General features: G+C 38.8%; 5 protein-coding genes across 5 annotated transcripts, besides 6 other annotated features; 3 read left to right on the top strand and 2 right to left on the bottom strand.

Annotated features, from left to right (window-relative positions):
• Positions 1–3,093: part of a repeat region (Identified by RepeatMasker using a combination of RepBase library and repeat library created with RepeatScout) that runs on past the window's edge.
• Positions 3,094–3,095: 2 nt separating this feature from the next.
• Positions 3,096–3,316: a repeat region (Identified by RepeatMasker using a combination of RepBase library and repeat library created with RepeatScout).
• A 13-nt stretch (positions 3,317–3,329) lies between these two features.
• Positions 3,330–3,574: a repeat region (Identified by RepeatMasker using a combination of RepBase library and repeat library created with RepeatScout).
• Positions 3,460–3,883: a repeat region (Identified by RepeatMasker using a combination of RepBase library and repeat library created with RepeatScout).
• Positions 3,688–4,141: a repeat region (Identified by RepeatMasker using a combination of RepBase library and repeat library created with RepeatScout).
• Positions 4,142–4,360: 219 nt separating this feature from the next.
• Positions 4,361–4,440: a repeat region (Identified by RepeatMasker using a combination of RepBase library and repeat library created with RepeatScout).
• Positions 4,441–4,823: 383 nt separating this feature from the next.
• UA08_04327 (hypothetical protein) lies at positions 4,824–6,171 on the top strand (the record flags this gene model as incomplete). Its single annotated transcript, XM_020266637.1, has 2 exons — positions 4,824–4,893; positions 4,940–6,171. The coding sequence occupies 2 exons, from the start codon at positions 4,824–4,826 to the stop codon at positions 6,169–6,171; spliced, it is 1,302 nt and encodes a 433-aa protein (XP_020120567.1).
• A 248-nt stretch (positions 6,172–6,419) lies between these two features.
• UA08_04326 (hypothetical protein) lies at positions 6,420–7,923 on the bottom strand (the record flags this gene model as incomplete). Its single annotated transcript, XM_020266636.1, has 3 exons — positions 6,420–7,418; positions 7,480–7,660; positions 7,739–7,923. The coding sequence occupies 3 exons, from the start codon at positions 7,921–7,923 to the stop codon at positions 6,420–6,422; spliced, it is 1,365 nt and encodes a 454-aa protein (XP_020120566.1).
• Positions 7,924–8,202: 279 nt separating this feature from the next.
• On the top strand, positions 8,203–9,750 carry UA08_04325 (hypothetical protein; the record flags this gene model as incomplete). Its single annotated transcript, XM_020266635.1, has 4 exons — positions 8,203–8,393; positions 8,585–8,883; positions 8,970–9,084; positions 9,156–9,750. The coding sequence occupies 4 exons, from the start codon at positions 8,203–8,205 to the stop codon at positions 9,748–9,750; spliced, it is 1,200 nt and encodes a 399-aa protein (XP_020120564.1).
• Positions 9,751–10,280: 530 nt separating this feature from the next.
• UA08_04324 (hypothetical protein) lies at positions 10,281–10,763 on the bottom strand (the record flags this gene model as incomplete). Its single annotated transcript, XM_020266634.1, has 1 exon — positions 10,281–10,763. One exon carries the CDS (start codon positions 10,761–10,763, stop codon positions 10,281–10,283), a length of 483 nt encoding a protein of 160 aa, XP_020120563.1.
• Positions 10,764–11,602: 839 nt separating this feature from the next.
• Positions 11,603–13,186, top strand: UA08_04323 (hypothetical protein; the record flags this gene model as incomplete). Its single annotated transcript, XM_020266633.1, has 5 exons — positions 11,603–12,059; positions 12,120–12,223; positions 12,284–12,614; positions 12,676–12,850; positions 12,934–13,186. The coding sequence occupies 5 exons, from the start codon at positions 11,603–11,605 to the stop codon at positions 13,184–13,186; spliced, it is 1,320 nt and encodes a 439-aa protein (XP_020120562.1).
• Positions 13,187–13,280: the final 94 nt, after the last annotated feature.

Below are 13,280 nucleotides of genomic sequence, written 5' to 3'. Positions count from 1 at the left end.
TATATTAGAAGATATTTAAAGAATTATATAGAAATAATATAATTAATTATAGAATTATTAAAAAAAGATCAAGAATTTAATTAGATAGAATAATAATAGTAAGTATTTGAGAAAGTTAAGGAATTAATTAGAGAAGTATTAATTCTTATACTTTATGATTTAAAGAAATTAAATATAATTTAATTAGATGTATTAGAATATATACTAGAGATTATTTTAAAATAATTAGAAGATAATAGAAAATTAAGACCTATTATCTTTTACTCTAGATAATTTACTATTATAGAAAGAAACTATAATATTCATAATAGAGAACTATTTATAATAATTAAAATATTTAAATAATAGAGATATTATTTACAAGGAATTAAAGAAGAAATAATTATAAAAAGTAATCATTATAATCTAAAGTACTTCACAATAATAAAAAAGCTTATCAATAAATAAGTTAGATAGTTAAAATACCTATTAAGATTCAAGTTTTAAATTAAACACATCAAAGAAAAAAAAAATATTATTACTAATATATTAAACAAAAGAGCAAATTATACAATTAGAATATAATAACCATAAATAAATATACTAGTAAAAGATAAAGATAGAATTCACTATAATAATAAGATAATACTAATAATAATAATTACAATAGAAAGTAAAGATTTTCATAAAAAGATAGTAGAAGTTATTAGAAATAATAAAATACTACAGACAGCACTACATAATAATGAAGTAGTAATTAAGAATAGATTAGCTATTTAAAGAAGATCAATATTAGTATTATTTTTAATAATTATAAAAGTTATTTAAATGAACCATAATTTACTAATTAAAGGATATTATAGAATTAATTAAATAGTGGAAAAGATATAATAGATATACTACTTTTTAAGAATAAGAAAATTAGTTAAAGATTATATTAAGAAATATAACAATTATAATTATAATAAATCAATTAATTATTAATTATATAGAAAAATATAGATTCTAGAAACACCAACAACAGTATAGTAGAAAATTATAATAGATTTTATACAAGGCTTACTAGAGTCAAGAGATCTTATTTTAGAAATCATATATACTAAAACTATTATTATTATAGATAAATTTATAAAATATATTATCCTAAAGCTAACACTAAAAAATTTAATGGTATAATAATATACAACACTAATATTACAAGAAGTATTTATAATATTTAGATTATTAAATAAAATAACATCTAATAAAGATAAGTTATTTATATCTAAATTTTAGTAGATAATTATAAAAAATTATAAAATAAAATATAATTTATTAACTACACATCATCAGCAGACTAATAGCCAGATTAAATAAATAATTTAAGTAATTAAATAATATCTAAGATATTACTTAAATTAGAATTAAGATAATTAGATAGAATTATTACTAATTGCTTAGTTTATAATAAATAATATAATAAATGCATTAACAGAACAAGTACTATATTTTGCTAATCTAGAAAGAATTCTAAGAATAAATTAGAAAAATATTAAATAAGAAGAAGCATTAAATAAAGCAAATATTCAAATAATATATATACAATTAATACATAGCAATTTATTAAAAGATATTAAATAGGTAGAAATAAGAATGAAGAAATATTATAATAAAAAGCGCAAGGACATGCTAGCACTTAAAAAGGAGAAGAGAGTTTACCTTCTATAATAAACACTAGGATTAAAGAATTTTAATATCAAAAACATAAGACTAAGTAATAAATTTAATATAATTAAATTTAGACTATTTATTATTAAAAAAAAACTTATAAATAATAATTATAAATTTTAACTATTAGTAAGAATATAAATATACCTAATATTTTATATCTCATTATTAGAATTAATAACTAACCTAATAAATAAAGATGAAGTAGCAGATAATAAAGAATATAAAGTTAAAAGAATACTATAATATAAATTAAAAAAAGAATATATTTACTATTTTATAAGATAGAAGGAATATAGATTTAAAGAAAATATATAAAAATCTATTAAATATTTAAATTACCCTAAGAAGATTCAAGAATAGAGATAAAAATATGATTAAGAAAGATAAAAAGATTGAAGTTAATATCAAAAATAAGGTCATTATTTTGTAAAATAAAAGTAATAATTAAAAGCTTATTAGTCTCTTATTATTCTTTTATTTATTTTACTTTTATCTTTTCTTTTATTTTCTCTAATCTTTCTAACTTTTTAATATCCTTTATATCCTTTTAAAGGAATTTATTAGCCTATTTTTTTAATAATTTTTACTATTTTCATAAATAAAGAATTTTAATTAAGGCTTACTCTTTTTTTTTTTAAAAATACTTCTAAGCTTTAGAAAAATATTTTTATATTATCTTAGATACAAATATATTGATATAATAATAATTATTTATATGAATATATTTATTATAATATTTAAAGAATTCTACTTTAATATAAGTTTTTTTTAAATTACTATATCAGTTATATAGAAAATAATAAATGATGCTAAATTATTTAATATATAAAAGAAGAGAGTTCTTTAAGATTATTTTCTTTAAAGATATAGTTAATATAAAATTATAAGATTGTATATTTAGAATATTTAAGAAGTTAAGATTAATTACTTATACTTTAGAGGATATAAGTTATTTATTAAGCTATTAAGATACTAGTTTTTAGAGAAAGGGATTATTAGAGAATTAGAATGTTATAGTTAATAGATTAAGTTAATTATTATAGAACTAATATATACTAGAATAAAGGATTACTTGTAAAGCCTTAAGATTAGGGTATTAGAGAAATCAAAGAATTTCTATAATAGCTATGATCTATAGATTAGAGAAATTAAGGGATTTTTATAAAAGCTATAATAAAGGAAAGCTATATAAGGATGCTTATTTATTATATATTTAATTTTCTTCTATTATTTTGAATTAACTGTAATAACTTGAGTATATAATCTTTTATTAATCAGGATATTTATAGTCTTATTCTTATTTTTTTTGTCTACTGAGATCTTTCAATCTTAGAAGCCTATTAACTTTGCCCATTAATAGTTATCCTAGCTATACTCGACGGTAATTAACCGAAGTTTCCAACAATGTAGTGCTTCTTAATAAAGTAGATTTAATTAAAAGTAGTGTTCTCTTAATAGTGATTTATAATTAAAATAGTACTTTTTTAAGATTATAAGATATAATCTTAGTGTGCAGAAATCTTCTCTTAATATTTTATATGATATATGTTTCTTAATATACAGAAGAGAGGATCTTTAGAAAAGCTTTCTTATTTATAAAGTAAATCCTATTCCAAATCTAATTCTTAACTGTATATTTATATAAATGCTTCAAAATTAAGAATATATCTATATCTAGAGGCTAAAGTAGATAAGAAGAATATAACAGTATATAATATAAAATAATATTATATTTATTATATGCATGATTAAATTCTGGTGTTAAATGGTTATTATAGCCATCTAGGATTAAAAGCTAATATATGCTAATAATAAAAGGTTTAGTATTTAGTTTAAATACTTTTTCTAATCATTTTAATCTAATTTGATCTGATATCTAGCTATTTAGTGAATATATAATTGACTAATTAGGTAATAGTATAAATAGCATATACCACTCAGCTTGGTAGTGAGTTAATTTGAATATAATTAATAGAGGTACTATATTACTTCTACTTCTAATGTATTTTATAATAATAATTTATTTATGATTTCTAGATTAAATAAGACTAGGTTTCTCTAAATAATCAGAACTATATATAACTTTTACTATAGCTATTATTTCTATAGTAAAGCCTATCTTATTAAAGTTATAAATATCTTTATTAGTAATGCTATACTCAATTTTTAACTATTCTAATTGCTTATAAAAAGAACATATAATAGCTGGATTTTTATATTTAGTTCTATTATAGGTTAATTAATGTGTAAATCTTATTTTAAAATTAAGTTATTATTTTAGAAAGGATTCTATCTAATTTTTACCTACTTTATTAGGAATCTAAGTAGAATCTCTTTCAGTAAGTAAAATATTTGCTATATTCTGAAGTATATTAAACCTTAGAGAGTATTCTCGTCATTTTAAAAAGAATATTTAATCTTAGAGTGAAGCCTCTTTTATTGGAGTTAATTTTCTATATTTTATATTGGCCTTTTAATGTTCTTTTGAGTCTTAGAGGTGTTATGTTAATGTTGATTTATTGATGTTAAAATCACATGTAGCTTCACGTAAACCGTTGATTTGTTTATTTTTTAATATGTTAATAGCAAGAGAAAGTCTTTCTTTATAGCTATGATCATTTTTTGCACGTATTTTAGGCATTTTAAATGTTGGAAAGTTTGTGTGAAAATAATGGGTTGAAAATCATGTGGAATTTTTGGAGAGGTGTCCCGTTTACCCGGGTGTCCTATTTATCCGGGAAATACGTTAGCCCACTTGACGCTTAGTCAGAAATGCGGATTTGTCATCGCGCCAGTCCAGGCTTGGCATGCTCTGGAGGGTCGCAGCCAATCACGTTACTTTCTCGCAACAATTGATTCAATCCGCAACGTAACTTAGAGGCATCGCAGATCGCACACACTGCACTGCGCCGTTGCCATATGCCCTCGAGCTGGCTGCGGTCACATATACTTATTGAACCCTCCTCTGCTTGATCTTGTTCTCTCAGACCCGCCTGCTGTCGCATATTGCCACGGCATCCTGCACAAGCCGGGGCAACCAGACTCCCATCATCACAGCTTCCCGGGGGGCTTAGGGGCACTTCTAGTCTCAGTGTGACCATTATATCTAGTATTTTCTCTATCTGACCGGAATAATGCCCAAGGGCAGTACTTTGCCAGCGGAAGACGTTGCACCTAAGAAGCATGCCGCGTGTGATGAGTGCCGTATGTTTCCCATACATTTCACTCTGAACTACTCACACAAAAGCAGTGTTAACAGTGTTATGCACTGCAGGTACCCGCAAGTTGAAATGCTCAGGCGAGCAGGCTGGCTGTCGACGATGTGTCAAACAGGGCCTTGCATGTCACTATTCCATACAGAAACAAATGGGCCGTCCCCCCAAAAAACGAAGAATGGAGGGTGATGATGGTCTTGAGAAACCAGAAACTCCTCCGATTGACATACTCACGGAGGTAGAGAAGGACTGGTCAACAGATAACGTAACTGCGGATGCTGTCCATTTGATTCCACAATTGTATCTGGGCGACATGTCCCGTCATAACAACACCCAGCCCCTCACTCCAGCTGCATCAGCTCACCGCTTGAAACCGATTGCCGCAACGGCTGGTCCCTGGCCCGACTTTGCAACGACGTCGGCCTCTGCTGCAATGCTGTCGGTGAGCTCTGGACTCTCGGGTGTGTCATACGATGGGTCATCATCCTCTGGAGCTTCGGAGCACCCTCCGCAATGCCCCTGTTTGTCCTATCTATATCTCTGTTTGAGCACAATTTCAAGTCTAAATTCATTTTCTATCAATTTCGAAACTATCAATTCTCTATGTACGGCGGCCCGGACCGCACAGTCTGTTATCCGCTGCGAAATATGCCCATTAAACTTTGCCACGGGTGTCCAAAACGTGATGATGCTGGGAACCCTTTTGAGCGTTATGGCGGACGCTTGGTACAAGATAGCGCAGGTTGATGCAGGCACGCTGGGAAGAGAAATCACCTCGCCCGAATTCCAAGAACTCATCATCAGCAACGATCAAGACACCAAGGAAACATGGCAGATATGGCTTCGACAGGTGCTTCGACGCGCAATCATTGGAGTCCCCATCCATATTAATCTGTGTCAACAAACTGTTGCTTGCACGAAAACACCAGACCTCCTTTCTCTCATTCGGGAAATGGAGGCCCGTCAACGAAAATGGCATGCCGAAGGAATTTCACAATTTTCTACCTCCTCCAAGGCCCCCTTTTCATCTGATGGTACACCATCGTCATTCTTATCGTCAGACGTTATGGGCATATCTCCGGGCTCCACTCCAAATTCCGCCTCAAGCGGTTCAGTTGAAAGGTTATCGCCTGACGAGGTTGAAAAGCAACAAGATGTTGCGGAGCGCGAATACCTCTGTTTGAAGATTGTCGGCGCTGCGAAGCATGTTATCCACAAGTTTGGTTTTCTCCCTTCGGAGTATCCAGTGGGTGTGGATCCCATATAAAAATAATGATATGTAGTATTTCGAGGGGTCCGTTCTTAATTTGCTTGCTTTTCTTTTTCTTTTCTCACGCGAAATGACTTGAATGATTTTATGTTCTTATTCATGATATCTATACCGTATATCTATGCAGATATAGTACTAAATTAAACCACGGAGTTTTTGCTTTGGACAATTTCATTATTTTGTAGTACATATTATGCTCATCTATGCATAACCTTTTCTTCGTTCAGAATAAAGACGAATGTAATTTATTCCTCATCCTCATCATCTTCCACACGGTAGCGATTCTTCTTTCTAGTAGGCGGCGAACGAGAGTCAACTTCTGCAGCGGTGTCTCGTCTTTTAGGCGACGCCACAGGTTGTCGTTGCTCAAGTTCTTCCTCGTCACTCTCGCCTTCGGCATCCATCTCCTCATCTGGTAGAGAATTGGATTCGTCTTCAACCTCTTCGAGATCTTCATCATCATCAGCCACGAAATCGTCAACTTCGTAAGAATCCTGTCTACGGCGGCCATGGTCTTCTTCGTCATCTGAGTATATCTCCCCATGGCGGTTAGAACGAGGGCGTCTCTTTGCCGGCCGCGTTGCCATCATGCCGTCATCGTCCTCTAAACCGGCAGCGGTGAGACCTCCACGCGACTGGCGATAGGTTCCACGGCGCGCAGTTCTGTTCTGTTCCCGGTCGGCATATTGCTGTCGCTTCCGGTCTTCTCTCTGTTTCAGTTTCTCGGCTGCCTCGGCTCTCTTTCCAGCAAGTTCGGGGTCTTCCTTGATATCAATAATGGCGATTCCATTGCCGTTGGCATTAGCTTTACCACCACGTCCTGCTGCGGCAAGGTTTTCTTGTAGACGCTGGATGGCATCGTCGGTTTCTGCATTGGTTGGTAGAGGTTTCAATTGGTGAGTCAAATGCGATGTGATCTTGAATACTGAGGCAGTTTCGGCAGCAGCTGCCAAGTACGTATGTGTGTCTAGAGAAGAGTCGTAATTTCCAGCCTTGTTGTGTGGTGCTAGAGGTTTCGATGCAATCCTGTATTGTTCTTTGGGGTTGGAGGCAAGTTGCAATGTAAGTGAGCCGTCTTCCCATTGAATGATTCGAGCATTCGATTGAAGACTGGACTGGTCCTTCGGGTCGTATCTCCAGCATAACGAGGTTGCGGCAGTGGAGTACGGCGGTGCGACGTATGTCTCGGGTCTGAATTCTTCTGTTTCAAGCGCAAGGAAGTTCGGCATTTCCATTGTGTAAATCTAAAGCCTTGTGTCAGTGCGTCTGCTCAAGTATATTTTTCAAATCCAATGTTTTCCATACCTCTCCAGTGGTGGTCTGCGGTTCCGGAGCCCTTCCAAGAGCCAAATCCATGACTTTGAGTGTCTCTCCATAGCCTTCTTCTCCATCCTCTCCAAGATCCATACGGTCTTCATTGCGGTCATAGCGACCTTCATCGTCGCCAGAATCGAGATCCGAATCATCGAGAGTCCGATGAGGGCGTCTGGCAACATCGTTTTGTTACTTATTTGGTAGGTCTTTTTTTTTTTTTTCATGACAAAAAACAAAGGTCAATACGCACTCTTCCAAGTCGGCCTCAGAGCCCGAACCAAAGAGGTCATTATCATCGTTATCATTCGCTTGCTCGATTTCTTGGCCTGACATATTCGCATCGTCCTCCTCATTGCTCAAATCGCCACCGTAAGCTCTGCCTCCATTGCCCTGGCGACCGGGGGGTCGGACAGCCTCATCCTCGGACGAGGACATTTTGCGCGGTTCCCGTGTGCTGGGTGCCAGAAGATATATCGAGTTTTTCCTGCGACTCGGGCAGGAAGCTGGCAAAGCTGGAGACAGGTGCAGGCCTTCAGCACCAAGGATATTGCGAGTTCAATGGAGTAGTCGGCAGTCAAAAGAAGAAAGAACGTATGGTAGCAAGCAATATATGGATGGATGCCTCAATAAACGGGAAAGGTCGCTGCCAACGGCGCTATGCCCGGCTAGGGAAAGCTGCGGCGTTAGCGCGACCGGAGTGGATTTTGCTCCACGATGAAACAGCAACAGCGGCCAAGGAGAGGCCCAGAGCGAACGACAGCTCACGCTTCTCGTCTCCCTCCTTTTCTCCTCGCTATTGTGGGAGCTGGACAGTCTCTCTACAATCCTATTCTTCCATTGACGCTAGGCTTCGCTGCTGAGCAGGTCTCTCTTTTTCTCAAGATGGCTACGTTTTTCCAGAGCGTGTAAGTAGTTCCCCGCATCGCTGCAGTTCCTTTGTACACCCGTCCCCTTAAAACCCCCCTCTTCTGGTCCTGCAAACCTGCCATGTCCGTCTCATTCGATATTTTGCATGTGCTTCCACGATCTCTCAAAACTACTCTGTCCTTGGTGTGTGCTGGTGCACTCTGAGCTGATCCCGGTGTGTTGTTTGCAGGCGTCAAGGCTTCGGCCGGGGGGGCAACAACAAAAACTCCAATAATCCACCCAAGATGAACAATGGCGGTCAGGGCCAACAAACGGCACAGACGCAACACATTGTGCCTGGCGCACAAGGTCTCAATAATTCTCCCTCGGTCGCATCCAACCTGTCCACCGACGTTGCTTCCAATAACGAAGATGCCCCCAAGTACTTTTTCCAGGAAAAGTACGCTCCGTTGAACGTGAAGGGGAATTTCTTGACACTTTGCGCTTGCCCAAAAAATGTCGAGCTGGGGGAATGGCTTGCTCATCAAAGTGAGTATGGCCAAAGGGAAAAAACAAAACTTGTTGTTTCGTACTATAGAACTACAACTAACGGTTCCCCCTTTTTTGATTTCAAGTTGTTGAGCAATATCGGCTACTTCACGGTATGCTGCAAGTCATTCAGGAAGTCAACACCGTGAATGGTCTTCCTATTTGCAATGAGAACACTTGTCCAACAATGTCTGCTGGTCGGTATGTCACATGCAAAAGCCTCGAACCGAAATCGATCAGGTTATCAAGTTCTAATGGCCAACGCGTTCTAGTTTGACCTACACCTGGCTCGTGGACGGTCGTGCAGCGAAAATTTCTGCACCCAAGTTCATCAACCGAGTAGAGAAGTGGATTGTGAGCAAGATCCACGACCCTGTCATGTTTCCCACGGATCCCGTCCAGGGAGCACCCTATACATACGCCTCTGGAGATGTCTCAACTCCTCCTGCCACTACCCCGATTGCGGCAGGCCCCACCAACCTGAACGCCTCTTTGACTTCCCTTGCTGGTCAGGAATGGATTGGCAAATCCAGCGGATTTCCCCCTACCTTCTACAAAGATTGCCAAGGAATCATGAAGCAAATGTTCCGGTGCTATGCCCACCTTTACCATGGGCATTGGCTTGATCCTTTCTGGCACATTAACCGCCACGAAATGCTTAATATGTGCTTTGTCCACTTCGTGACTGTTGCCAAGTACTACAAGTTGGTGGCGGACAAGGAGATGGAGCCTATGCAGCCTCTTATCGACCTTTTCATGAGGCAAGAGAAGATCCCCCCAGAGGCTATCGCCGGCCACTGGGCATCTCAAGAAGCTGCCAACGCGGCGGCTCCGACAACGGCGCCAGCGACCAACCCCCCTGCTTAAGGTAGATGTTAGTAAATTTTTGATGGTTTATCTGCCAAACTACCATAGGCGCAAGCGCCCTGTTATGTGTTGATGAGATGTGTCGCTCCACAAGGATCTACAGTTTCGCATGTTTTGTCATTTTCCCATATGTTCTCGTCCTATGCATGATAATGTTGTTACTATGCATCTTTCAACATACATTGTGATGTTGTTAATTGATGATGACCCTACATATCTATGTCTTTAAGAGCGACTTCGATTCTACGTTTTGTTCTTCTTTCCTCTTTCCTTTTTTTTTTTTGGCTTTGCTCTTCATCGTTATCATGGGTCATAAGAGAACTAGGAAATTTGGAGTTGCGGTGCGATTTCCAGCCATATTCAAGAGATATATGCAGCGTCATTTCTACATATATGAATATTACAGAAATATCAAATCACAAAGGAGGAAATTCTTCATTCGCACCAACATATTTGCGCTTTTTTGTCTCCTGCGAGGGAAGGGGAGGGGTATCATCGTATCGTCCACGGCAATAAAAAGAAAAGGGCTTTTACAGGTAAATGCCTTCGTTATTTTCATCATTATCAGGATGTTCTTCGTCATCGTCGCCGTCGTTTTGCTGGTTTGAGGGAGTTGCAATTCCGTTGACGTGCTCATGATCAACATAGCCGTTCGTTAGTTGAGCTGATTCTTCAGCAGCATTGTCGTTGTTGTTTTCACCATCTGTCAGAACCTCATCCATCCACTGCTGACCCCGCCCTTCCACCTCAGCCTTCAACAGCCCAATCCGCTCGGCCATGGCTTGCATGACCTCCTCGTTCTCAACAACATAGCTCTCCAGCAGCTTGTTATCCTGCGAATCGGGGCCCTCTTCTGATTCTATAATGTATCTTCTGATTTCCTCGTTGGACAGGGTCAGGTGGGCGATGGAGTTGCGCAGTTCGGAGACTTTGGCGTAGAGTGAGGAGAGCGGGAGCTCTGTGATGGCTTCGGCGAACGCTGACCGGGTGATAGGGAGAGCTTCCGCAGACATGATTAGGAATGAAAACTGTGTTGCAGTTATTTCTTTGAGTAAGTTGCCAAGGGGTGTTCTCTTTTTTTCTGCATAACCGGCGTATAAAGAAAGCCAAGGGTTCCAATAGCTTGTCGTGGTTGAAGCTCTCATTCCTTTTCTTATCGCATCCGTATCGTCACGTGAACGGTTGCACTGTATGCTGAAGAACCCTGTTCTTCTACGAAAACTGTAGATTGTGTTGCCTGTGTATGAATAAATCTTACGTATGTGAATTTTGTTACAAGTACAATTAATCCTTTGTTTTTTACACTGCTTACTGTAGCGGATGGACCGTGGATTCGAGGGTTGGTCTATGTAGATAGATCAGCCAACAATCCGCCCGAGAAGTTTGTTCCATCGTCTTCCTTCCGCTCTCTCCTAAATCAACACTGGTCTTTCTGTCATTTCACCCCTCGACGTGAACACAATATTCACGCGTGGAGATGAGCAATGCGTCCTCGGTAGCATGGCGTGGTTCATGCCTTCTAGGCATACGGGCAATCTCTAAGCCGCCTTGCGTTCGATCACCCGCCAATTCGCTGCTAAGGCTATGGTCATGCCAACAACGGCTTTCATACAGCTCGTCAGAGGCAGTGCGATATAGACTGCAGAATCAACAGAGCTGGAAGCCGCACCACCAACTAACACCGTTTACCGTTTCTCTTAACTCGAGCCGTACCAGCGCCTCTACAAGACTCGCAAGCACAGCCGCGAAACGGAAGTCGCAAGTTGTTGAACATGGAGTGCCACTCGACTCACAACCGCTATCGGCCAGAGATATCTCTTCTATTTTTGGGTCACCAAAGATCACACCGGAGATGGGCAATCGGACTTTATCCGTACTACAGGGACGCCGATTAGCAGGGACTCTGGACTTGAGTCTTCCTTCGGATATCACGCGTGAAGTCCGTTCCAAAACAATCGAGAAGGGGTTGCAGTGGCTGCGAGACAATCATCCCATGGACGAGGATGCGGCCATTATGGCTCGTATCGAGCGGGAGGAGAAAGAGGAAGAAGAACAACTCCTTCAATATGTGAAAGGGCTTGGTCCTCAAAGCGGACAGTGGGGTGCCCAGCTCGGCGAGGGGGATGACATTTACGGCAAAAGTGTTCTCAAGGAAGTTCGGAAAGAAAATGAGGCAAGACTGCTTGCTAAGCACGAGAAAGAACGCAAAGAATGGCTAGAGGGGGAAGCGAAAGATCGGGAAAGGTACCAGAGACACCTGAAAAGAAACACAGCGCTGCAGACATATAATCCGTCTGAGGTAGTGGAAGGTGGGTTTTCTTCGCGCAATATCCATCCTGGCTAAGGGAATCTTACTTACTGGCAAGCAGCTCGGCCGCGTGCTGACCCGAAAGAGCGTCCGTTTCTCGCATGGGCTCAGAAACATTATTTGCGGGCGGAGAACACAGAGGCCGATTTCACATCCATGACAACAGTTAGTGACTCGGTTTCTGTATCTACTTCTCTAACGGACAACTGATCTCATGGAAACTAGGCTCGTCGTATTCTCCCCTCTCTCGGATTGACTCTAGTCGTCTTGGCTTTATGCTATTACTACGCAGAGACATACAACCCTCCAGCCCAACAGGCACGCATGTGGCCTGATATTCCTCCTGCAGCTGCGACTGTCCTGGGAATCATGGGTACCAATATCGCAATCTGGGTCCTATGGAAAGTGCCCCCTGCATGGCGACTACTCAACCGTTATTTCATAAGTGTCCCATTATACCCATACGCCCCGAGCGTGGTTGGCAGTATTTTCAGCCACCAACAGATCAAACACTTGGCCACAAACACTTTAATTTTGTGGCTCATTGGGCTAAGATGTAAGTTTTGCCGTTTCTATTGAGGCAAATTCAAATTCAATTCTAATTGGTTATTCAACAGTACATGACGAAATTGGCCGCGGAAACCTCCTCGCGTTGTATATCGGATCAGGCGTCTTTGGCTCGCTTGCATCTCTGGCGTCTCACGTTCTGTTCCACAAACTAACTATAACCTCACTTGGTGCGAGTGGCGCCATAGCTGGCCTAGTAGCCGCCTGGTGCATGCTGCATTCCGAGTATGTTTTTCTTCCCATTCACTTTCCAACGTTTTGGGCATCAAAATTGACTCGCAGCTATCTAGCGATAAACTTGTCCCCAGCTTTCTTCCTCATGAATGGCGCGAGTACGTCGCCGCCAACGGGTCCACTGTCCTAGGACTCATTGTTGCATTTGAGCTATTTAATTTGGTCTCGCCATTCAAGGTCGCCAAACTAGATCATTGGGCCCATCTAGGAGGTTATTTTGCAGGCGCCGTATGGGCCATTCTATACAAGGAAAAGCTCGACAGAGAGAAACGAAAGCGAAACGAAAGAGGATTTTTGGATCGCTTAGTGCCGAGTTCTTCCAGGTAATTTCACCTCCAATCTCAAAAGAAACTCATAATATCTATTGCATGGCATGCTTCTGTACATTCTGTATACTAGACTTTATCTACCGAGACTTTTC

Source organism: Talaromyces atroroseus (assembly GCF_001907595.1).
Source record: "Talaromyces atroroseus strain IBT 11181 chromosome Unknown scaffold_4, whole genome shotgun sequence".
NCBI lineage: Eukaryota > Fungi > Ascomycota > Eurotiomycetes > Eurotiales > Trichocomaceae > Talaromyces > Talaromyces atroroseus.
Note: the sequence above shows the minus strand (reverse complement) of the source record. Positions and strands in the feature narration are given on the sequence as shown.